A 26,952-nucleotide genomic window follows, 5' to 3' on the forward strand; every position below is an offset into this window, starting at 1 on the left:
CCCTGATCTTACGATCCAGTAGAGAGAAGAACCCCTGGAACTCAGAGGGAAGGGAAGGAAACACCCTGCAGAATTTTCCAAAGCACAGTCAGCTAGCATGTGGCCACCTCCTGCTATGCCCTCTTGCCTGTTCCAAAGCCAGGTAAATTATACTCCCTGCCAGGCCAGGAGGTTGCCCCAGCCCCGGCATGGCCTGCAGTTCCAACTTCCTGGAAAACCCTCTATGACTGCTCTCCTAGTCTCTGATGGTCTCTTGCTGTGCTGCAAGCCCGAGCCTCCAGGATTCAAGCCCTTCTCAAAGGTCCCTCAACCTGTGGGCCCAGCTTATATGAAAGGCCCATGCACCTGAAGCCCCATCATGGAACCAGCTGCAGACAGTACAAGGTCCTGAAAAACATCTGCAGTACCCTAAACATAAGTCCCATGTCCTGGAATTTCCCAGACTTTACTCTCCTGCATTAGTCAGATCTAAAACTTCATGGAATTAACAGGAAGCCAGCTCTGCTCATCCAGCAAAACACCAGAACCTCTGCAAGGAATGCTCAGGAGGCTTCTGGACTACCTGCCAACACAAAATTTACAGCCATCCTCAATACTGCCTGTCCAGCTCTTGACTCAGCCCCAGCAAAAAAAAAAAAAAAAACTTCAGCTTGCAAATCCTGCTGAGCACAGAGTCAGTTAAATACAGCCTTAGTTTTCTGAGAAAATACAGCCAATTAAATCTACCTTGAGCAAACAGTGTAACTGTAGAGCCTTTTCTCAGCTCCAGAAACTACAGAATCTAGGGAAGCTCAGGTCATTGACATACTACAACTGCAGCCTCTTTGCTGACCATCTGTCTCTCTGCTGGCTCTTGGGCTCCAGTTGCCCTATGAGTGAGGCAGAACCCGACTATGTAACAGAATACTCAGCATCCCAGGCTAACACACACCCCAGGTCAATACTTTGCAACCTTTGTTTGTTTGTTTTATTTTGCTACAGAAGAGAGAGACTACTGTACTGAACTTCCCCTCAATGCATTGAGGGCCAGACTCCATTCTGGGTCAAATCAAAAGAGCTGCAATGAACAGAGATGTACATTTATCTTTTATAATTTTTAATATTTTATTGGTGATTTAATAGTGCTTTACAAGATTATAAATTACAAGAATAGAGTTGAATACCACAACTACCACCAAAGTTGTGCCCCACCACCACCACCATAGTTTCTGTGAAGTCTTTTTTTTTTTTTTCCAAATTATTTTGTTGCAGGGATGGGGACTAATGGTTTATAATATAGCTGTTGATACATGGGTACAATATATACCATTTTTGGAATCGTATTTTGTTTGTGTATGTGTGTGTTTTTATAGATATGTAAGAGAGGGATTGCTAGCCAAGATAATGAAACAACCCAAGTGCCCAAGAAACAATGATTAAATAAAGATATTATTTTACACAGTAAAATAATATTTATTATTTATTATACACAGTGGATTACTACTACTCAGCTATGGAAAGAAAAATAAGCCTTGTCTCTTATTATAACATGAATGGAACTGGAAGCTAAGTAAAAACTATTCAAACAGAGGGCACACACTAGAAAATTGTCCTCATGTGTGAGTTATAAAAAAGATAAAGTGTGCTGGGGAGACAGCATAGTGGCTATACAAAGACTTTCAGGGGAAATACAGATTGATTAAAACTACAGTGGAATATCACCTTATTTCTGTGAGAATGATCTTTATCAAAAAGATTCGAAACAACAAATGCCGGCCAGCTTACGTTGCTGATGAGGATATTCTGGTTCAGCACTTTGGAAATCAATATGCAAGTCTCTCAAGATGCTAAATTTAGACAAACCATCTCAGCAAGCAATTCCACTCCTCTGTATCTCTTCAGAGAACAGAAAACACTAGTTTGAAGGGACATTTATACTCCTTTTCGTTGTAGCATTATCTACATTAGCTAAGATATGGAAACAATCCAAACTCACAATTACAGCTGAGTGGACAAAGAGTAATGCAATTCAATTATAAAGAAAAATGAAATTTTGCTCTGTGACTAGAGATATGGATCAACTTACTGACGCCCATATTCAGCAGAGAAGCAATTAGAGAAGCTAGAACTCACACCTTCTGCACCCCAAAAGAATTTTGATCCATACTTCCAGAGGGGAAAAAGTAGAAGGGGGAGATGACCAGAGGGCTCTGAATTCCAACTCCATCAGAAAAAGAGGGGAACACTTGGATGTAATAATAGGTGTAGGTGTGACTTAGAAAGGCAGAGCACATGGGACCCCCCAAAAAAAGGAAAATATATACAAATATAAACAGATGGTTGTAGAAATAATAGTTGACCTATATCTGCAACTTTGGGAAAACTACTGTAGCTTACAATGGAGGGGTAGGGGATCCAGAACCCTAGTGGTGGGAACAGTGTGGAGTTGTACCCCTGTTATCTTATAATTTTGTAAATCAATATTAAATCACTAATAAAAAAGATAAATATCTCCATCAAGATCCCAGCCACATTTTGTAGAAGAATAGAGCAAATGCTACAAATGTTTATATGGAACCAGAAAAGACCTACTAGAATTGTCAAAACAATCTTGAGAAGAAAGAACAGAACTGGAGGCATCACACTCCCAAATCTCAAATTGTATTATAGGGCCATTGTCATCAAAATTGCTTGGTACTGGAACATGAATAGACACACTAACCAGTGAGAGCCCAGAAGTAAGCCCCCACACCTATGGACATCTAATCTTTGACAAAGGGGCCCAAACTATTAAATGGGGAAAGCAGAGTCTCTTCAACAAATGGTGTTGGAAACAATGGGTTGAAACATACAGAAGAATGAAACTGAACCACTATATTTCTCTAAATAAAAAAGGAAATTCCAAGTGGATCAAGGACTTGGGTGTTAGACCAGAAACTGTCAGATACTTAGAGGGAAATATTGGCAGAACTCTTTTCTGCATCAATTTTAAAGACATCTTCAACGAAACAAAATCCAATTACAAAGAAAACTAAGGCAAGTATAAAACGATGGGACTACATCAAATTAAAAAGTTTCTGCACGGGAGTCGGGCAGTAGCGCAGTGGGTTAAGCGCAGGTGACACAAAGCACAAGGACAGGCGTAGGGATCCTGGTTCGAGCCCCCGGCTCCCCACCTGCAGGGGAGTCGCTTTACAGGTGGTGAAGCAGGTCTGCAGGTGTCTGTCTTTCCTCCTCTCTGTCTTCCCCTCCTATCCCCATTTCTCTCTGTCCTATCCAACAATGATGACATCAATAACATCAACAATAATTACTACAACAATAAAACAACAAGAGCAACAAAAGGGAATAAATAAATTAATTTAAAAAATTTTTTTTAAGTTTCTGTTCAGCAAAAGAAACCACTACCCAAACCAAGAGACCCACAGAATGGGAGAAGATCTTTACATGCCACACATCAGACAAGAGGCTAATAACCAAAATAAATAGAGCTTGCCAAGCTCAACAACAAGAAAACAAATAACCCCATCCAAAAATGGGGGGAGGACATGGACAGAATATTCACCACAGAAGAGATCCAAAAGGCTGAGAAACACATGAAAAAATGCTCCAAGTCTTTGATTGTCAGATAAATGCAAATAAAGACAACAATGAAATACCACTTCACTCCTTTGAGAATGTTATACATCAGAAAAGGTAACAGCAGCAAATGCTGGAGAGGGTGTGGGATCAAAGGAACCCTCCTGCACTGCTGGTGGGAATGTTAATTCGTCCAACCTCTGTGGAGAGCAGTCTGGAGAACTCTCAGAAGGCTAGAAATGGACCTACCCTATGACCCTGCAATTCCTCTCCTGGGGAATTTTTCCTAAGGAACCTAACACATCCATCCAAAAAGATCTGTGTACACATATGTTCTTGGCAGCACAATTTGTAATAGCCAAAACCTGGAAGCAACCCAGGTATCCAACAACAGATGAGTGGCTGAGCAAGTTGTGGTCTTTATAAACAATGGAATACTACTCAGCTGTAAAAAAAAATGGTGACTTTACCGTTTTCAGCCGATCTTAGATGGACCTTGAAAAATCCATATTAAGTGAAATAAGTCAGAAACAGAAGGATGAATATGGGATGATCTCACTCTCAGGCAGAAGTTGAAAAACACGATCAGAAGAGAAAACACAAGTAGAACCTGAACTGGAATTGGCATACTGCACCAAAGTAAAAGACTCTGGGGTATGTGGGGGGAGAACACAGGTCCAAAAAGGATGACAGAGGACCTAGTGGGGGTTGTATTGTTGTATGGAAAACTGAGAAATGCTATGCATGTACAAACTAGTGTATTTACTGTCAAATGAAAAACATTAATTCCCCAATAAAGAAATTAAAATAAATAAACTTTTAAAAATGTTCTGTGTGAAATCACATGGATTGAGTTAAACAATGTAATGTCAAGTGAAAAAGTCTGAAAAAGAAAGACAAATCACAGAACATGCCACCACGGATGAGATATAATGAAGCAAAGCAAGGGAACAGGCAAAAGCAGTCCTTAGTCTGGGAATGCAGAACTCAGACTAAGGGTGGATATAGAAAACAAATTTGGGGGAGGAGATAAGAAAGGTGGAGGAAACTTTGTGGTGGGCACAGCTTAAAAACTTTTGCAAAAGAACTCTTGAAACAGAAACAATACTGTAAATCAATGTTGCCTCAAACAAACAGGAAAAATCAACATACGATTCATATTTTGATTAAGTCAGTTTCAAACATAAAGACATACAGGACAATCAAGACACATAGAAACATAAATAAAGGCACATAGAAAATCAAGACACCCGGAGTCGGGCGATAGTGCAGCCGGTTAAGCGCAGGTGGCGCAAAGCACAAGGACCAGCGTAAGAATCCCGGTTCAAGCCTGCCGCTCCCCACCTGCAGGGGAGTCGCTTCACAGGCAGTGAAGCAGGTCTGCAGGTGTCTATCTTTCTCTCCCCCTTTCTGTCTTCCCCATTTCTCTCTGTCCTATCCAACAACGATGACAACAATAATAACTACAACAATAAAACAACAAAGGCAACAAAAGGGAATAAAAAAATAAATATTTTTTAAAAAGAAAAAGAAAAATCAAGACACCTAAAGTGGCAAATCTAGTCAGTCTCAGGGAAAGAAAAAAAAACCTCCTGAGAAATATTTAATGCCAGAAAATGAGAGAATAATCTTTAACATATTTCTGAGGAAAAAAGGCAACTCAGAAATAGTGCAGCCTCCTTAAAAGTTATTGTTTAAACAGGCAGATATTATTTCTGAATAATTTAGAGATCTCAGGTCACACAAAATCCATAAAACTCTTCTTGAGAAAAGCTAGTTACTTATGTAATATAGCTGACAAGATTCAACTAAAGTTGAATCAAACTACACCCACGAATGGAACTATCAAGGGGAAAGAGCTAAGAGTGATTACAGAAGTCTTTTTACTATGAAGTTAACACTAAATAACTGGAGAAATTATAGCTGTAAACTAGATGTAAACTTTATAACTTCTGGCAAAGTTAAAATACATGAACAACAAAAATCAGAATGTAAATTCAAAGAGATGTGAAGCAATTGTAAAAGTTCATTTTATCTCCTTTTCACTAAATAGGATTAAATCTATATAGCTTAATTTAAGTATATTTTCTTTAAAAAATTACTGATGCAGTGATTTTCACAACTTAATTTTTTAAAGTTTAGACATTCTAGAAAATATTAGATTATTAGTAGTAGTGTTATCTGAAGCTGATTAACTCCTTTTGTTCCTGTTTCTTTTGTTAAAGTTAAGTAAAATTAAATTTAACTTACCAATTATACTGTACTTTTATACATAAATTCAAGTAGAATTAAATATAATAATATTGTGCAAAACACAATTTTACAGGGAACATTCAGGGCATAATATTTATTTCTATCTATTCTTTTTCCTTCATATATATATATATATATATATATATATATATACAGTGAGAGAGAGATCTAGAATTAAGCAAAAGTCACATTCATTCTGGAATATGGAACTTTGAGTGGGTTGCTACTTATTGATTTTTTTATTTCTTTATTATATATATATATCAGTTTAGTCATGTTCAAATTTTATGCACAGTATCATTCACTAATTTTAGTACACACTTTTTTGAGCTTATAAAAATGCAAAGTCATGTAACTACCACCAAAATCAAGATGTAGAGCAGTTTCATCACCCCCACAGACTTCCCTAAAAGACTTCTGCTGTATTTAAACCCTCTTTCCACTCCTAGTCCCTCAAACCACTACTCCACTCTATAATGGAGTAATTTTTTTCTTTTAATTTTGCATTTTCCAGACTTTCAGTATGAAATAATACAGTATGCAACCTTTTGATTCTGAATTCACTCCCTTAGTGCAATCCAGTTAAGTTTTATTCATGTTGGGACTGGGTGGTCGTGAGCCCAGTAGAGTACACAAGTTACAGGTTACCATTTGCTATAACCCTTGGGTCCAACCTCAGGTTCAAGCCCAGGGGCCCCACCTTCAGGAGGTTAAGCCACATGAGTGGGGACCAGGTGGTGGCACACATGGTTGAGAACATGTATTACAGTGCACAAGGACCCAGGTTCAAGCTCCCAGTCCCCACCTGCAGGGGAAAGCTTCATGAGTGGTGAAGCAGGGCTGCAGGTGTCTCTCTGTCTCTCTCCCTCTCTATCTTCTCCTTCCCTCTCGATTTATGACTGTCTCTATCCAATAATAAATAGATAATAAAAAAAATTTTAAGCCACATGAGTGGAGGAGCAGTGCTGCAGGTGTCTCTTCTCTCTCCCTCTCCCTCTCCTTCCTCTTTCTCTGACTCTCACCCTCTATCAGATAGAAAGGGGGGGAAAAAAAGTCACTAGAAATGGTTGAATCTTGGAAGCACCAAGCCCCACTGATAACCAAGATGACAAAAGATAAGAAGTTAAAAAAAAATCATGTTATTTGTATGCATTAGCCATTTTCACTGCTGAGTAATTTTCTATCCCACTGTTTGTTAATCAGTGTGTCAGATCCAGGATATTTAGGTTCCTCTAGTTTTTGTGATTATTAAAACATTTGTATACAGGGTTGTATATGAATATAAAATTTTATTTCTCTTGAAAATTTCATTTCTCTTGAATTTCTAAGTGTATTGCTGCCTCACACAGTAAATACATTTTATAAGAAACTGCCAAACTATTCTCCATAGTAATGTTTTATCTTTTTGCATTCTGATGAACAATCATGATGTTTTCAGTTGCTCTGCTTTCTCATCATCACGTAGCAAAAATGGTTGTGTGTGTATGTGTGTGTGTGTGCTTAATTTTTACTTTATATTAGTATAGCAATACTGCTGAGTAGTACCCCAACCAAATTGTTTAATTTTATATGTTGGGAGGGGGTTAGAAAGAGAGAGGGGTGTGTGAGAGAGATAACATAATGATTATGCAAAGAGAATCTCCTCCCTGAGGCTCCCAAGTCCTAGGCTTAATGCCCAGCACCACCATAAGTCAGAGCTGAGCAGTGTTCTGGTAGAAAAAATGAAAAAATGAAAATGAAAATAAATAATAATTTTTAATTTTTTTTAAAGAAAGAAAAAGAGAGAATGTGAGCAGCACTACTCCACCATGTATGCAGTTCCCTTGACACTATGTATGGTGCTTCCATGTGGTGCTGGGGATTGAACCCGGGATGTGAAGCATGGTAAGGCATATTCTCACCCACAGATTTGAATACTTCCTGGGCCACCTCTCCCTCACCCCCCAGGTGCCAGTATTTTAAGGCTTTCCAAGTGCTCTTATGGGAAACTAAGGTTGAGGGCCACCAACCAATTTCTGGATTGCTTCAAGACTCAAAATTCTATTAGTCTGATTTTTACCTTCCTTGGGATTATTTAAAATAAGTTGATTCTGCTGGAGCCAGGTAGTTCTTTGTTGTGTGGGACAGGAGGAGCTGTATATTGTAAAAGACTATTGAACATCCCTTGTACATTGTAGACAATTGAACAGAACGCGCAGTTAACACCACATTCATGCCAGTAGCACTCCATGACCTCAAGTTGTGCCAACCAAAAATGTCTCCAGACATTGCCAGATGTCTCCTCAGGGACAAAATCCCTAGTTGAGAACCACTGCTCTCCTGCCAGCCATAGTAAACCAAAGACAACTCCGTGGAATTTAGAGGCCTTTTTTTTTCTTTCTTTCTTTCTTTTTTACAAAACATGGCAATATTTTCTTCTGTGCTTTATCATTTCTGCTTGCTCCCGCACTCTAGCTGTTGATTCAACGTGCAAAGAGAACTCTTATTCTAGACTTTCATGCTGAGGTTGAGTTCCTGACAACCAGCAGAGGGCACCTCTAAAATCTGACTGAAACTTCACATTTTCTTCTCATTCCTGTGGGGTGGAGATAAAGGCACAAGCTGACCCCATAGCTCCTGGATTCAAGAGGAGGGAAGAAGAGGGGACTGAGATTGGCAGAATACTCCAAGGAGAGAAGAAATAGCGTAGAAGTTTTGGCAGGTGAAGTAGACAGAGATGTGAGTCACTGAACTGGAAATCAGGTTCAGAAGCCAAAATGGAGGCTGAAGTCACTCCCAGCTTCCTGGAAAGGAGTGGAGTATGTATGCACATGTGGAAGAAACACTTAAGACTTTTTCTGCCTTCGCTGTGACCTAACTCAACTGCCCACTGAAAAGTAACAAAAGGCAACAAGAACATTCATGACCCCTCTCCACATGTGACCTGGAGAAGGAACTAAAGATAACACATTCCAACTGCCACTGTGCTTGGCAACTTAAAATTGCTGTCCTGGGGCCGGGTGGTGGTGCACCTGGTTGAGTGCACTGGTTACAGTGCACAAGGACCTGGGTTCCCACTTGCAGGGGGAAAGCTTCACAGGTGGTGAAGCAGGACTACAGGTGTTTCTCTGTCTCACTCCCTCTCTATCTCCCCCTTCCCTCTTGGTTTCTGGCTGTCTCTGTCCAATAAATAAAGATAATAAAAAATTTTAAAAAAACAACGCTGTCATGTGTGTCTCTCAAGGTACATGATCTGATGTTCTAGAAGATCCAAATATTCCATGCATCTTATGTCTGGGTTCTTTTCATGCTGGTTTTGTTAGTATTCTCAGTAAAATATTATTACCACTGAGTCTTCTTCTTGAGAGCCATGAACCATTCTAAAAATAGGTATTCTAAAGTTAGCTTTGATTACACATCCCTTCTCATTTACCAACAGGCATGATTTCCCCGCTGGCTTGCTTTATTCCAACAACAAAAATTATAAATTGCTTTTGAGGGTTCAAGGTAGACTTAGCAAAAGCATAACAGGTGTCCATTTTATAGGAAGAAGATTGGCCACCTAAAGAAGTGTTCTTCCCACCCCCAAATCAATATATATTTGCATGTACTTTCTTGCTTTAAAATAATACATATGGTGGCCTGGGAGATGGTACAGTGTCTAGAGCTTTGGACTTAAAGGCATGAGGTCCTGTGTTTGATGCCCAGAATCACATGTCAAAGTGATACTCTGTGTCGAGCTGCACGGTGGAGAAGAGAGAAAGGAGATCCGGAGCGAAGAAGGAACACAAATCTTTATTTGCGCTGGCACCTCAGAGTTGGGTGAGAGAGAAGCAGGTTGGGCCACGTGGAGGTAGCAAAAATGACCGCCTCACGCAGCAACCTTCCCTGCATCTAATCACTGAAGTGAAGGGCCGGCAAGAGAGAGAGGTGTGGAAGAAGAAGGGATTTTATGGGAGTAGCTCTCACAAGAATGGGAAGGGGGAGGAGTAACCAAAGCACTTCAACTATTGTGGGGAATTGAAAATGCCCTGAGGGCACAACATGGCAGAACAGGCGCTCCAAGAATGTTCCAACTCTCGCAGGAACTAGCAATAACCTGAGGGGACAGCATGGCAGATGTGACTGCATCTGCACAATTTCCCAGCAACTCTGATTCTTTCTCTTTTTTAAAATTTTTTATTTATAAAAAAAGAAACATTGAATAAACCATAGGATAAGAGGAGTACAACTCTACACAATTCCCAACACCAGAACTCTGTATCCCCTCCCCTCCCCTGATAGCTTTCCTATTCTTTATCCCTTTGGGGTAATGGACCCAAGGTCATTGTGGGATGCAGAAGGTGGAAGGTCTGGCTTCTGTAATTGCTTCCCCACTGAACATGGGCATTGACAGTTTTATCCATACTCGCAGCCTTGTCTCTCTCTTTCCCTTCTGGGGAAGCTGACTTCCAGGACACATTGGTGGGGTTGTCTGTCCAGGGAAGTCTGGTCAGCATCCTGCTAGCATCTGGAACCTGGTGCTTGAAAATAGAGTTAACATACAAAGTCAAACAAATTGCTGACTAATCATGGACCTAAAGGTAGGAGTAGTGCAGATGAAGAGTGGGGGGGGGGTCCTCCATTTTGTAGATAGCTAGTAGGCATATTTCAGTTATATTCCAAAGGGCCTGTGGCTATACTAGTTTTTTAGGTTTTGTTTGTTTGTTTTTTGCCTGAGCCTAAAATCTGATATGCAAGTGGATCCTAGTTATTGTCTGGGGAGATGATGTCATGGGTAGAAGAAGGACCAGAAAGCTGGATCAGGGAAGAGAGTAGCTCCCTAATATGGGAAAAGTGTATAGATATTGTGGACTGAAAACCCCATAGATTTGATGTGATCTGGGGCCCATATTCAGCTTACAACTCTATGTGACCTCTGCATCCCTGTAGATCTGAGCTCACATTCTGTGGTCATCAGTAGGAACATTCCAAGCTGCCCCAATATCAGGACCCTTCTTCCTCAGGTGTAGTATAGAGTATGTTGGCCAGCCTCCCTTCAGAGGATGGAACATTCTCTACCAATGTTGATCCAAGTTGAGGACAAGGTCCTGTGGGAGCCCACAAAGAGGTCTATTGTGTTGTTCCTGATAAAGATGTCCAGTAAGAATGGAGAGAAGAATTTATTCAAGGTCTAGGCCCATCATGTCTGTGCAGGAATCTCAGGACTCCCCGATTAAGGCCCCAGCTGATGGGGTGGTTTGATAGTGACTAGAGAGTCATCATTAAAGTATGCCAGTCTCTTGCCTTTATTCTGCTTTTGCAGTCCTTGCTTTGATGAGGTTAGCTTTGGAGTGAGTGAGAGAACTGTAATAAGAAGTAGGTGAGGAGGGTATCTAAGTCTAAGTAGACACTATTTCATTATGAACTTTATACTGACTCACTATAGACTATTGTGTATTTTTGCTTTCAGGTATATATTTTGCCCTAATTTATGGATACATGTGAACATATGCTCTATCTTATGGGACCTGGTCTATATCTAGGTTTTGGGACTTTGTTGGGAAGTGAACCTCCTAGAAAGGAATTAGAGAATACTACTATGAAAGGAAAAGTCTCACCAGAGTAATGAGGGTGAAGGGTTGACACTCCATGCCTGATGTCTCTGGACACAGTCTGAAGTGAAGCATGCTGAGGTGGTACTCGTTGCATTGATTAGGTTGGGATCAGCGGATGCAATATCATTTCGTATGAATTGAGAGAAGCATGCGGGAAAGTGAGCCCCACCCCAGAGGTTCCAGGACTGGGATAAATATAGGCTCTAAAGAGGAAGCAGGAGGTTCCTGCTGTCTTAGGGTTTAAGAAGATAATAGATAGTTATTACTATAATCATATTATTTGGCAGTTGGTTTAACTTTGAAATATCCCTTTGTTAGGATTTGCTGTATCATACACGACATCACCATAATTTATGTCTTTTGGCATTATTTGTATATAGCTGTGCCACCAGCTGCTTCTGTTCTCCCTGGTCTAAGCTTTTAAGAGAGTCAATATATCAAAGACTTTCCCTCTCTCCCCCCTCCCCCTCTCATTTTAATTAAATAAATAAATATCTTTTAAAAGCCTTTTTAAATGAAATTATACATTTGTGGAGGAGACTTGTATGTAACTTGTATGTAACTAAGTGAGAGAAGCTGATCTGAAAAGTCTACATATTATGTGATTTTACACAAACAACAATCAAGAAAAGACAAACCTCTGTAAAACATGAAAGGCTGCCAAGGCTGGCAACGAAGGGAGAGAGGAACATGTAATGCAGAGAGGGTTTTTTGTTTGTTTGTTTGTTTATTTTTAGGAGAGTGAAGCTACTTACTGTGATACTATAATGGCAAATACATGTCATTATACACTTAACCCTAACCATAGGATGGCAAAATCAAGAATAAGGGCAAGGGAGATAGCATAATGGTTATGCAAAAGACTTTTGTGCCTGAGGCTAGGAAGTTCCAGTTTCAATCCCACCCTGCCCCATCCTAACCCCCTTCATCACCACCATAAACCAGAGCAGAGCAGTGCTCTACTAATGAATAAATAAATGGGGGGTCGGGTGGTAGCACATGGCGCCAAGCACAAGGACCTTCATAAGGATCCCGGTTCAAGCACCTGGCTCCCCACCCACAGGGGAGTCGCTTTACAAGCAGTGAAGCAGGTCTGCAGGTGTCTATCTTTCTCTCCCTCTCTCTGTCTTCCCTCCTCTCTCAATTTCTCTCTGTCCTATTCAACAACAATGACATCAATAATAACAACAATAATAACCACAACAACAGGAAAACTGAGAGATGTTATACATTTACAAACTATTGTATTTACTGTTGAATGTAAAAGATTAAGTCTCCAATAAAGAAATTTAAAAAATAATCACAACAACAATAAAACAAGGGCAACAAAAGGGGGAAAAAAATTAGTCTCCAGGAGCAGTGAACTCATAGTGCAGGCACTGAGCCCCAGCAATAACCCTGGAGGCAAAATCAACAAATCAATAAATGAACCTTCGTGTTAACTATGGACTTTGGGTGATAATAATGTGTTGGCATAGGCTCATCAATTAGAGCAAATGCTCTACACTCATGAGGGATGTTGATAAAATGAGAGGCAGGAAATGAGTGCCTACAGGGAGCATATGGAAATCTCTGTATCTTCTGCTCAATCTAACTGTGAAAACGTACTATCATTATTGTCAGTGATGCTGTTGCACTAGGACATTATTCTTAAATAATGCGTACAACAGTACAAAATGTATAGAGACGAGTAGAAAAGGAGAAAAACAATCAATATTCATACAATTTGTGGACTCAGAAAGAACTCTACTAGTCTGATGATTCCATCATTCTAATGGAGTCATTTGCATCTTTTAGCCTCTCTGTTCTGCAGCTGAGGAAATGGCTCATCTGGTAGAGCGAGCAGTGGTTTGGACTTGCGTGTATGAGGTTCCCAGTTCTGTCTCTGGCACCCATATGTACTGGAGGGATGCTCTTGCATCTCTCTCTTTCTCTCCCTCTCACCTTACTTCTTCCTCTCTCCTCGGATCATGTGAAAGTCTCGGTCATGTGTATAAGCAAAACAAATCTTTTTTTTTTAAGTCTCTCTGTTTTAATACAAGAGCTACTGGAGGTAAATGATTTAATATGTAAATCTAAGTCATCCTTTCAAGTTACAGTTTGGCATAGAGGTGAAGAATTTGGGCTCTGGAATCTATCATAGCAGACTGGGTTGATTTCCAGTTCTGGCACCTAATGTTGTGTGACATTGGGAGAACAGCTTAATCTCTCCAGGTGTCAGACTCCAGTGCTAAAAGACAGAAATGATAATAAAAGAACTTAACTCAGAGTTGTTTGTGAGGATTGAATAAGAACATGTACATGAATTCCCTAGGAAACAGAACAAGAAACATGTACAGAATATTTCTGATAGCTGTATCAGAGAAGTTTGAACATACATATAGTTTAGAAGCCTGAAGCATCTAATGATAGTTAGAACCTTGAAATATCTCTTCACCAGTTTCAGAATGTACTCAGTTCAATATAAAAATCCCTTAAAAGAGGAATAAAATTGTAAGGTAGATCATCTAATCAAACAGTCTCATTTTACAGGTGAATAAATTTATATCCACGTTTTTAATGCTTTACCCAACAAAAGACAACTGATCTCAGAGCTGGAATAATGTTTACTCTTTAGAGAAAATACAGAGATTGGTTTTATATACACGTTGAGCCAATTTCTTATTCCAAATCTAGTTAATGTCAATTTAATAATGTCATTTCGCAGGTCACCAATCCCAGTGAATTGCAAACTACAGCAACTCTATGGTCACATGGGCCAGGTTTAAATATTGATCCTGCCACTTACACCAAAAAAGACCCATATGACCTTGGACCTAACCCACAGCTAGCAGCCTATGGTTAATATTGGTTGATGATACACAAGATAAGTATTGGGTTTTTCTTAATTTTGTTTCTTCAGTGAGAGTAGGGGAGAATACAATTATGTATTGTCAATAATAGATTATTTATGCTTAAAGGTTAAAAGACTTTGGAAATAAAATATTAACATTTTGAGACAAAAGTTGGGGATAGATATCAAAGGCTAGTGCAAGTCAACAATTATGCAATTTGGGAGTTCAGGAAGCATCCCAGTCAAATGGGAACCAAGGCTTGATAGTGCCAGGAGCCAGCCCCGGCAGAAGTAATTCAGAGTCCCTGAAGGAAAGGGGGAGTCGGCGAGATGAATGAAGTGAGAGACACATCAGCTGTTTCAGCTGCAAGAAAGAGGCGTCTCTGTCCTCTGTCTGCAAAGGTTTATTATTTAAACACTTTTTGCCTGGATATAGTTGACATGTAAGATTATTTTCATTAACATCAAGGATACATATGACATCGTGTATAATTGTTTTCATTAACATCAGGAATGACCTTAAACAACATTATGATTATTATAAGTATGTTTTCCTTAGAAAGTTCCCTAGGTCTGGGGCATTTTGATCTCCCCTTGAAAGTTTCTTGGGTCTGGGGTAGTCTAAATCTACCCTTGAAAGTTTCCTTGGTGAGGAGTAGTCTAAATTTTCCCTTAAAAGTTCCCTTGAAATGACCATCTGTGTTTTGACCATCTCCCTGTATGACCTTCAGTATGAATAAATACTTTTTCTCTGGAGCTAAATCTAATAGCATTTCTTCTTATCCCATTCTTGGATGGGCCTAACTAGATAATAGTAGGTTGTCCACCTAAAGAAATCCTCCGCTGCAAAGCAAGCACACGCCATGGGGGCACCCCCTGCCCAACCCCTGCTCATATGAAAGTTCACCAACCCCTAGCCAACGAAAGTTCACTTACCTCTATCCACACATCCCAACATCAGCTATTCAACTACACAACCCAACACTCATCATGGATGCCTGCAAGTGAAAGCAGGGTGTTTGTGGGTGAGGGCAAGCAACAGGACCTCTTCACATCTAAATAGAGACCACAAGCCCCTGGCCTGAGTCCAACTAACCAAGAAGCTGTAGTGCCTGTAAGTAGCTCCTCTTCTAAAAGCCTCCCAATGGGTACAGCAGCCTCTACTCCTAGGCCATTTTTAGTGTTGTCACACTGCCCATAATTGTTGTCACTATGTACTTCCCCTGGGGATCTCTTTCTATTGTCCCCAGGTAACATTTGTGTGTTTGCATTATAGCCAGTAAGTCCTCAATTTATCAATGTAATTAAGAAACAAATAGCTTTGGTTAGTCAAGAACTTCCCGCTCTGCAGTAGGTTTCAGTCTGTTCGGACTTTGTCTGGCAACAGACGTGACGTCACCTCCGCCACTATACAAAAAGGATGAATAGTTTCAGTTCGGTCCTGGCTTGCTCGGACTTTGTCTGACAGCAGCCGTGATGTCGCCTCCACCATGATAGTGTCCTTTTTTGGACTAGTGATTTTTTTGCTCTTTGAATAGAAACTTAGAAGTGAAAGTGCTGGGTCCCATGGTAGATCTACAAATATTTCAAAAAATCTCCCTACTGTTTTGCATTGGGGCTGATTAATTCACATCCCCACCGGCAGTGTGCATGAATTCCTTTTTCACCAAACTCTTGGCAGTACTCACTGTTTCCAGTCTTTCTGACAAAGACCATTCTCACAGATAACTCATTGTTGTTTTGATTTGCATTTCCCAGATCATAAGTGATAATGAGAAGTTTTTGTTTTTTTGTTATTCATGTGCCTACTGGTTGTCTCTATGCCTTCAACGCAGAATTGTCTGCTCCGCTCTTTGCTCTAATATTTGACAGAGCTGTATTTCATTGTTATTGAATTACATGAGGTCTTAATGTCTCTTGGGCAGTAGCCCTGAATCTGACATGTTTGGTGTGGTCTAAAGTGCCAGATTCAAGTTCATACTTCCCTCCTGCATTCTTTTTGGAAGTTGTATAGTTCTGGATTCCCTATTTAAGTTTATGAACCATCCATCAACTATCTTAGTTTATATACAGGAAGTTCTCTCTGGCTCATGTATCATGACTCCAATAAGAACATGGCCAGACTATCAGCGGATGGCAGAAAAAGAAAACCTAAATAATACTATACAGGCAGTTCTGAGGAACAGGAGGGCTGGAACCTTAATTATCAGGGACAGAGTTTATGGCCACTTTGTTTTGTGTTACCCCATGCCTTCCTCCGACCCCAAGCCATGAGTGGGGAAGAACTTAAATGGTAGCACCATTTAAGAAGTAGTAGAAAGGGTTTCTGAGAACACAAGGGAAGCACCTTACACTTGGGAGATGCATTAGAAAGACAACAACAACAGGAAAACAGTAACCAAATAGGAAGGACAGGTGATCTCAGTGGACCAATGGGAACCCGGTTGCAAGTGTGACTAGAATCTGGAATTTAAGAGAAGGGGTGCATGCATTAGCCATTCTCTCCATAGCTCCCCTGTAGTCTGTTACAAGAGCTATTCTGGACCTTAAAACTATTTCTACGTAACACATCTTTGTAATAAAGAGTTTGCACTATGAACACCTGAACACAGAGTCATTTGTGATTCTTCCAATCAACATCATGACCAGACCCCTGATTTCTATTGGAAAAATGCTGGTCCTGGGGGCTCCCTCAGACTCTGACCATTTTCCTTTCAACATTACCACTCAGCCCAGTCAAGGCCACCCTAGATGAGTTTACAGATTCCTGTATGTAAGCATGGTCAGTCCAGATAACCTAAATTCAACCTGAATCAGCCAACTATACAGCTACAGTGCTAAATAAATATCTGTTGTGAACAATACTGAGATCTTGTCATTATTGTCCCAAAACAGTTTTTTAGTTTTTAAAAAATATTTATTTATTAACTTATTTCCTTTTGTTGCCCTTCTTGTTTTATTGTTGTTGTTCCAAAACATTTTTTTAATCAAGTGCTAGGGACCAAACCCAGGGTCTCACATATGCAAGGTATGCTCTCTGCCATGGAAACAGCTCCCCTGTCCCAGCAACGTAATGATATTAACAGATAATTGACACAGAAATTGACACTTAGGCATGTGGTACTGCTATAACAAAACTTAAAACTTGTGACATTTAGCTTTGAGATGAGGCAGTAAACTAAGATGGAAAATATGGTCAGGAAATTATTAGAAGGAGCTTGAGAAATGATGACCATGCTTTGTAGTGAAAAAAGTAATAAAAAGCATAGTCTGTGGCAACTTAGAAGACAGAAAATTTACAAAAGTAACATTTGACCTTGAACAAGGATTTCTAGGAAAAAAATGTTGAAAGTATCAACTAGTTGCTGCATATAAAGAACCCACACCAAGAAGAGGAGGCCAGTTTGCAGACAGAATTTTTTTTCTTCTTTTAGATAGATAGATAGAGGGGGGGGGGGGCACAACAGCACTGAAGCTTCCTTCAATGTGGCGGGAGCCAGGTTTGAACCTGGGTTGCCCACATGGTAAAGCAGCACACTATCCAAGTGACTTATTTTTTTTCCCAGCTATGCAGGCAGAAATTAAATAGCAATAGATGAGCCAGCAGTTGCTAGGTTGGAAAATAAAACTGTTTCTCAAGTCTAGCCTATCCAAATAGTAACAGGTTTTCACATGAAGATATGACCTCGAGGTATAGAACAAATCAAGAGTAGGGCTGTCAGCCCCTTTAGACAACTGTATGGACAGTCCTTAAACAAATAAATATGGAATTACCTTAAAATTCAGCAATACCACTCTTAAGCATTTATTCAAAGGACACTGAAACACTAATTAGAAGGGATATAGCTGCAGTATTCACAATAACCAAAGAGTGGAAGCAGCCTAAATGCCCATTAACAGATGACTGGCTAAAGAAGTTATGGCATATGGGACCAGGTGGTGGCACACCTGATTGAGCGCACATGTTACAGTGCTCAAGGACTCAGGTTTGAGCCTTCAGTCCCCACCTGCACAGAGAAAGCTCTGCAAGTGGTGAAGCAGAGCTGCAGGTGTGCCTCTTTCTCTCTTCCTTTCTAGCTCCCCTACCTTCTCGATTTCTGGCTGTCTCTACCCAATAAATAAAGATAATAAAAAAATTCAAAAAAATATTTATCTGTAAAAAAAAAAAGAAGAAGTTTTGGCATATACATTCTCTGGAATACTACTCTACAGTTAAAAAAATGATATTGCCTGTGCCGAAATAGCTCAGTTAGGAGAGTGTTAGACTGAAGATCTACAAACATGATATTGTGTTCTTTGGGACAAAATGGATGGAACTGGAGGTGGCTATGCTTAGCAAAATTAGTACAGAGATGAAAGACAACTACCAAATGATTTCAAATATATGTGAAATCTAGAGATCTGATTCACACAAACTTGTCAAAAAAAAAAAATCCAAACAAAAGTAAGCAAACTGCAAGACTTTTGAAAACTATGGTGGTCATCTTTGGGAAGATGGGGATATAGAACTAGTTATACAATCTTGTAAGGTATTACTATTAAATTTTTAAAAATCAAGTAAAATAAAGAATAGTTAGTCCTTTGTTGAGAATTCTGAAAGATACAAGGCTGTATAGGGTTGAACCACTCTGCGAGAAGGACTCATAGCAGTCTGACATTCCCAAATTAACACTAAGCTCAAAAAACACAAGGCATGGAGCAACAAAAGGCGTTACCAGTCAAAACTCAAAGGGAGACAGAATGAATAAGATATAAGAAGACCTCTGGGCATTTTGATCTTCTCTGTAAAGGAAGCAAACAGATAAAATTGTTCAAAAAGCAAGCACTTGTTCTAAGGCCCTCTGAAGGCTCAATAAGAGCAGAGGCATTTTTTGTCTCATGTTTATGGCACATCAGAGATACTACTTTTTTTTTTTTTAGGTGTAGATTCTTGTGGCAAACCTGAGTCAAGCAATTTTATCAAAGGCATTTTCTCCCTGGCCCCACATTCCTTTATTATTATTTCAGGGTTGGAATGAAACAAAAGACCTATCTCATATTCTCCAACCCCAAACCCCTTACCTTGTTCCAGGTGAGGGATGCAAAACACTTGAGCAAGGGTGTCAGAGTCAATAGCTGAAAAGATTTTTGTTAAGTAGTTCTCATAAGATTAATGGGTACAGATCAACAAATAGTACCCATGGTGGTTCAGGGTGACTTGGAATGATTGGGCACCGAGGTCATAGGGAAGAAGGACTTGAAGGGCTAGTCACGCCGGGATCTCTTCAAGTGAGGACACAGATAATATGGTTTTAATTTCCATTGTTTTTATGAGTTCTTTAATAGAACTCCTCTAGCCGTTTATGAAATGGAGACATGAGGGCCAACAAACTAAAACTATAAAAATAAATAAAGGCTAAGAAGTCGGGCGGTAGCGCAGCAGGTTAAGCGCATGTGGCGCAAAACGCAAGGACCGGCGGAAGGATCCCGGTTTGAGCCCCCGGCTCCCCACTTGCAGGGGAGTCGCTTCACAGGTGGTGAAGCAGGTCTGCAGGTGTCTATCTTTTTCTCCCCCTCTCTGTCTTCCCCTCCTCTCTCCATTTCTCTCTGTCCTAGCCAACAACAATGACATCAATCATAACTACAACAGTAAAACAACAAGGGCAACAAAAGGGAATAAATAATAAATAAAGATTAAAAATAAATAAAGGCTATAAAATAATAATAAAAAAACAAAGGCATTTTCTCCAACGTGTGTTCACTCTGTATCTGGTCATATGTTGGTAATTCTTAATATTTCAAACTTGTTTCAATATTAGGAATCATTGGTTTGATGATCTTTACCTGGTGATATTTAATATTATGAGTGTAATCCTCCACCAAGAAAAAGTATTACAATTCACTGGAGATTCAGATAATTTTTTTTTGGTTTGCTTTTTTTCTTTTTTAACAATAAATATTTATTTATTTACTTTTATGAGAGAAAGACCATAATACCACTCAGTTCTGTTTATGTTGTTTTCAGGGATTGAACCTGCACTTCTGGGGTCTCAGGTATGTAATCCCCGTGTTCTAACATTCTAAGTTATCTCCCTCACCCAACAATAAGGTTTTTTTAAAATTAACACATGTGCCCTCTTTAATTAGAAATTGAATATGAAATTAGAATATGAAATTGCAGACTTAATAAGACTACAGGATAGTGTAAAGATAACTTTTTTAACTTTTAGCTCAGTTTGCCCTCATCTGCTTATTATTATTATTATTGTTGTTGTTGTTATTATTCTATTCATTCAATAAAGACAGCCACAAGTTGAGAGGGTAGAGGGAGATAGATAGGAAGAAAGAAAGAGAGACTCCTTCTAATTTCATCTCAGGTGGTTCACTTTCTAACAAAGTCCCAAAACCTAGATATACACCAGTTTCTGTGAGAGAGAGCATATGTTCACACATATCCGTCAACTACTGCAAAATATATGCCTGAAAGCAGAAGTGCACTAGAGTTTGCAGTGAGTACCCCCCTAGCATTTCCTCTCCACTATTCCAAGCTTTGGGTCCATGATTGCTCAACAATTTGTTTGGCTTTGTATGTTAACTCTCTTTTCAGCCACCAGGTTCCAGATGCCATCAGGATGCCGGCCAGGCTTCCCTGGACTGAAGATCCCACCAATGTGTCCTGGAGCTCCACTTCCCCAGAGACACACCCTACTAGGGAAAGAGAGAGGCAGACTGGAAGTATGCATCGACCAGTCAACGCCCATGTTCAGCGGGGAAGCAATTACAGAAGCCAGACCTTTCACCTTCTGCAACCCACAATGACCCTGGGTCCATGCTCCCAGAGGGATAGAGAATGGGAAAGCTATCAGGGGAGGGGGTGGGATATGGAGATTGGGTGGTGGGAATTGTGTGGAATTGTACCCCTCCTACCCTATGGTTTTGTTAATTAATCCTTTCTTAAATTAAAAAAAAAAATTTAAAAAAAAGAGAGAGAGACTCCTGCACCACTGCTTCACCACATGCAAAGCTTTTCTCCTGCAGGTGGGGACCTGGGTATTGAACCCAGCAGGTCCTCGACCATTGTAACACATAGCACTCAACCAGGTGCACCACCACCCTGCCCCTAAAAATAACTTTTTTTCTTCTTTTTTTCCTTTATTGAGGGATTAATGTTTTATAGTTGCCAGTAAACACAATAGTTTATACATGCATCATGCATAACATTTCTCAGTTTTTCACATAACAATACAATCCCCACTAGGTAAGTTTTATTGTATGACTAGTAATTTGTGTGATCCTATTTTTAAAATATTTTCTTTATTTAATTTTAATGTTAAATACAGAGAGACAGACCAGAGTGCTCTCTCTCTCTCTCTCTCTCTCTCTCTCTCTCTCAGTGGTTGTGTATAGCATTTGCATGGGAGAGGTCCTTGGTTCAATCCCCACTATCAATCAAAGCCAGAACTGAGCAGTGAGAGGAGGAAGGAAGGAAGGAAGGAAGGAAGGAAGGAAGGAAGGAAGGAAGGAAGGAAGGGAGGGAGGGAGGGAGAAAGGGAGGGAGGAAGGAAGGGAAGGAGGGAGGGAGGGAGGGAGGAAGAAAGGAAGGTAGGAATGGAGGGAGGGAGGGAGAGAGGAAGGAAGGAGAGGGAAAGAAAGGAAGAGGAGAGAAAGGGGGGAAAAGGAAAGAAGGGAGGGAGGGAAGAAGGGAGGAGAGAGAGAGAGAATGAGAGAGAGAAAGAGAGAGAGAGAGAGAGAGAGAATCCTGATTTAGAAGTATATCCCAATTTAGAAGTATATTGACCTTGAGGGCAGGGTGGTGGCGCACCCAGTTAAGCACACTTAGTATTAAGCACAAGGACCCACAACTATCTGGGTTCCAGCCCCTAGCTCTCTGCCTGCAAGGAGAAAGCTTCACAAACGGGGAAGCAGATTTACAGGTCTTTCTCCTTCTCTATCTCCTTCCTCCCTCACTTCTTTCTGTCCTATGGAAAATGGAAGGGAAAAAAAGATGGCCTCCAGGAGCAGCGGATTCACCAAGCCCCAGCGACAACCCTGGAGGGGGAGGGGGGAATATATTGACCTTCAACTAAGTAAAAGTTCCGAACATCAGTGTTTCTTCTCACTCCCAATATCCATTAGGTTGATAGAGGAAATGTAAACAGAGAAACAATTTTAAACCATTAAGGGGTTGGGGAGACAGCTTAATGGTTATGCAAAAGACTTCCATGCCTGAGGATCTGTGGTCCCAGGTTCAGTCCCCAGCACCACAATAAATCAGAGTTGAGCAGAGCTCTGGTCTCTGGTCTCTCTGTATCATTTTCTCTGTTACCCATTTTCCTCATTAAAACAAAACAAAACATTTATTTTTTTTTCTTTCTTTCTTTTTTAACCAGAGCTCTGTTCAGCTCTGACTTATGGTGGTGCAGGGGATTGAACCTGGGTCTTTGAGCCTCAGGAATACTGCACAGGGAGTCGGGCTGTAGTGCAGCGGGCTAAGCGCAGCGTGGCACAAAGCACAAGGACCGGCATAAGGATCCCGGTTCGAACCCCGGCTCCCCACCTGCAGGGGAGTCGCTTCACAGGCGGTGAAGCAGGTCTGCAGGTGTCTATCTTTCTCTCCTCCTCTCTGTCTTCCCCTCCCTCTCTCCATTTCTCTCTGTCCTATCCAACAACAACAATAATAACTACAACAATAAAACAAGGGCAACAAAAGGGAATAAATAAATAAAATAAATATAAAAAAAATTTTTTTAAAAGAGTCTCTGCACAATTATTATGCTACCTACCCCCCCACCCAAATAAAACATATTTTTAAAAGACAAACATGGGAAGCAAAAGTGTGTGTTTTCCAGCATTGTTTTACTCTTCTAAGCACAGCATATGCCCCTGGGATCAACAACACTTTCAGTTTTAAAGGAGGACACTTTAATCTAAGTGTAATCTCAAATTCCTTGTTTATTTGTTCAGGAATGGGCATTTGGCTCAGGATTTAGCAGGGAGATCAATGCATATTTTCTGTATAAAAATGGAAAAGTATGTAGACCTGATTGTAAAAATAGTAATTCCACAAGCTGTTCTGTAGATATCAACAGATTCTAAAGTTCATATGACAACCAAGTCATGGTGCAGCCAGTTGAACACCTGTTAACATTCTCAGGGATCAAGGTTCAGGTCCCTGGTCCTGACTTGCAAACGGGAAGCTTCACAGGCAGTGAAGCCATGCTGCAGGTGCCTATCTCTTGTTTTTTTTTTTAAGATAGGACAGAGAGAAATTGAGAGAGGAGGGGAAGACAGAGATAGGGAGAGAAAGACAGACACCTGCAGACCTGCTTCACTGCCTGTGAAGTGACTCCCCTACAGGTGGGGAACTGGGGGCTAAGAGTAGAGTCTTTTAACAAATGATGCTGGAACAACTTGACATTGTCTGAAAAAAAATAATTTAGACATATGTTTTACAACGTTCACAAAAACTAAGTCAAGTGCATTATAGATCTAAGTGTAAAATGAAAAACTATGTAATTCAAAGAATATAAGAAAAAATAGAGATAGACTTGTTTTGAAAGCAATACTGAATACACAATCCATGAAGTAAATAATTTAAAAGTTTGACTTCCTTAAATAAAGAAAATTCTGCTGTTTGAAAGACACTGTCAAAAGAATGAGAAGACAAGCCTCACTGGAGAAAATACTGGTAAGGGTCATATCTGATAATGGACAGCAATCAAAAAGATACAACAACAACAACAAAAATACCTTAGAACTGAATGGTAGGGAAACAAATACCCAATTAAAAATGGGCAAAAGGGTGTCTGAGATAGCATAATGATTATGCAAAAAAGCTTTCATGCCTAACCCTCAAAAGACCCAGATTCAATCCCTTTACCACTACCACCACCATAAGCCAGAGAAGTGTAGTGTTCTGCTAAATAAAATAGGATCCACAAGGTACCTCATCAACAAAGATACACAGGTAGCAAAAAAAAAAAAAAAAATCATATGAAAAGATGCATTATATAGGGACCAGATGGTGATGAACCTGGTTGAACACACATATCACAGTATGCAAAGACCCAGGTTCAAGCCCTTGGTCCCCACCTGCAGGGGAGACTACTTCATGAGTGATAGAACAGTGTCGCAGGTATATCTCTCTCTTTCCCTCCACCCCTTGCTCTCTTCTTTCCCTCTGAACTTCTCTCTCCTTGTCCAAAAATAAATAAAGTAAACATGCATTATTTGTCATTAGGAAATTGAAATTTAAAAAGTTGATGAGTTATATTGTGAATTTAATCAAATGACTAAAATCCAAAAAAAAATATATCAATATTCCCTAATTCTGATGAGAAGGTAAAGCTAAATGAACACTTATACTTGATAGTGGGAATTTAAAATGGTACTTTGGCAGACAATTTGGCAATCTTACAAAGGGAAACATAGACTTCACATACAATCCAGTCAAGCTACTTAAGGAACCAAAAAGTTAACTGTGGTGTATTTAAACAATGGAATACTGAAGTAGCAAACAATACCAGATAACCAAATATTCGGAAAAGAAGAAATTTTATTTACACTGGCAGGCATGGTGTTGGATCTCTCTGAAAAAGAGTGCCAGACACCAACCTTTGACTCTAGAGTGTTTATACCTATAGGACAGGTCTTTAAGTTGCTCGGCATGATTTCATTAGTGCATAGCAAGTAGGGAGTACAGAAACAGGTGACTAGTATGCCTTCCCATATAAGGCAGTGGCATCCCCTTTGTCCAGATGTAGCCTGGCCTTTATTTCATTACAATTCAGTGATAAATAAAAGAAATGAGTCACTGAACTTGAAAGGACATAGATGACTCTTAAATGCACACTGGTAAGTGAAAAAATGTCAGTTTTCAAAGGCTACATGCTTTATTTCATTACCATTCAGTGATAAATAAAAGAAATGAGTCACTGAACTTGAAAAGACAAAGATGACTTTTAAATGCACATTGGTAAGTGAAAAAGTGTCAGTTTTCAAAGGATACATGCTTTATGACTTCTTCGACATTCCGAAAAAGGTAAAACTACAGAGACAATAAAAATTATCAATGGTTGCCAGTAACAATAAGGATGGGGAAAGAATGTTTTGCTGGATGGAGCACAGGGGACTTTGGGGAAAGTCAGTCTACCCTGTATGATACCTGTAATTGTGAAAATTGAGCATTGCATATTTAAAAATTCACTGAATTATGTAGCTCAAAAAGTGAAACTTAATGTGTGAAAATCAAAAAAATAACTTAGGAGGTTAGGAAGAATCCCATTATGCAATGTCGGATTTAACAAAATTATCTACTATATTAATAAAAAAAAAATCTCTGAAACAATTTCATTTAAGCTGATGAAGAACAGAAACTGACCTAAGCAATCTTAAAAATAGGTGGAGTCTGTAGAAAAAAGAAACTTTATGTAAGCACTGGACAACTCTACTGGTTAAAATTATATTTCAGATGGACATAAGCCAGAAGTTCTAGGGCAGAGGAAGAGGTCTAGTAATGGAGAATATACCTTACATGTCAGAGACCATGGGGTCTGTCCTTGAACTGCACAAAAGCAAGACATAAATAAACGTAGCAGGAGCGGGCAGTGATGCCCCAGTTAAGCATACATATCACCATGCATGTGGACCAGGATTTGAGCCCACCCCACACCTACAAGGAGGACATTTCACAAGCGGTAAAGTAGGTCTGTGGGTGCCTGTCTTTTTCTCTCCCTATCTCCCCCTCCTCTCTCAATTTCTCTCTGCCTTGTCAAATAAAATAGGAAGAAAGAAGGAAGGGAGGAAAAGAGGGAGGGAGGGAGGGAGGAAGATTAAAATAAAATAAAATAAAATAAAATAAAATAAAATAAAATAAAATAAGGAGTCGGGCGGTAGCAGCGGGTTAAGTGCACGTGGCACAAAACGCAAGGACCTGAATAAGGATCCCGGTTGGAGCCCCCGGCTCCCCACCTGCAGGGGAGTCCCTTCACAAGTGGTGAAGCAGGTCGGCCGGTGTCTATCTTTCTCTCCCCCTCTCTGTCTTTCCCTCCTCTCTTCATTTCTCTCTGTCCTATCCAACAACGATGACATCAATAACTACAACAATAAACAACAAGGACAACAAAAAGGAATAAATAAATATTTTTTAAATAAAATAAACAAGCACAGAATCATCAATCCTGAAATGGTAGTATTGACTTGCTCATAAACAACTCTGATACTATTTTGAGGGTTTTGTTTTTGTCTTCATGGTTGCTTGTTTATTTATTTATCTATTTAGAGAGGCAGAGAGAGAGAGAGTAAAAGAAATCACAGCATTGAAGCTTGTACTCTTTTTTAATTAAAAAACACGTTACAATGCACAAAAGCCCAGGGTATAAGCCCCTGCTCCCCAAATTCAGGGAGGGAGGCTTCCAGAGTGGTGAAACATTGCTGCAGACATCTTTCTCTCTCCTTCTCTATCTCCTCCCTCCCTCCTCACTTCTTTATCTCTAGCCAGTGTGTGTGTGTGTGTGTGTGTGTGTGTGTGTGTGTGTGTGTGTGTGTGTGTGTGTGTACCTTAAAATAAGTATATAAATGTTCATAGCAGCACAATTTGTAATAGCCAAAACCTGGAAACAACCAGTTTTCCAACAATAGATGAGTGGCTGAGTAAGTTGTGATACATATACATAATGGAATGCTACTCAACTATTAAAAATGGTGATTTCACCTTCTCCACACCATCTTGGATGGAGCTTGAAGGAATCATGT

General features: G+C 39.9%; 2 protein-coding genes across 2 annotated transcripts in view; one reads left to right on the plus strand and one right to left on the minus strand.

Annotated features, from left to right (window-relative positions):
- Positions 1-26,952, plus strand: part of LOC132540855 (prorelaxin H2-like) — a 256,765-nt gene that overhangs the window by 223,196 nt on the left and 6,617 nt on the right. The window lies entirely within an intron of this gene.
- Positions 14,660-26,952, minus strand: part of RCL1 (RNA terminal phosphate cyclase like 1) — a 148,575-nt gene continuing 136,282 nt past the window's right edge. Inside the window, exon 9 of the mRNA XM_060199318.1 lies at positions 14,660-15,218. Within this exon, the coding sequence (XP_060055301.1) occupies positions 15,209-15,218 (10 nt within the window). The 3' untranslated portion in view covers positions 14,660-15,208. The remainder of the gene's footprint in view (positions 15,219-26,952) is intronic.

Source organism: Erinaceus europaeus, chromosome 10, assembly GCF_950295315.1.
Source record: "Erinaceus europaeus chromosome 10, mEriEur2.1, whole genome shotgun sequence".
NCBI classification, from domain to species: domain Eukaryota; kingdom Metazoa; phylum Chordata; class Mammalia; order Eulipotyphla; family Erinaceidae; genus Erinaceus; species Erinaceus europaeus.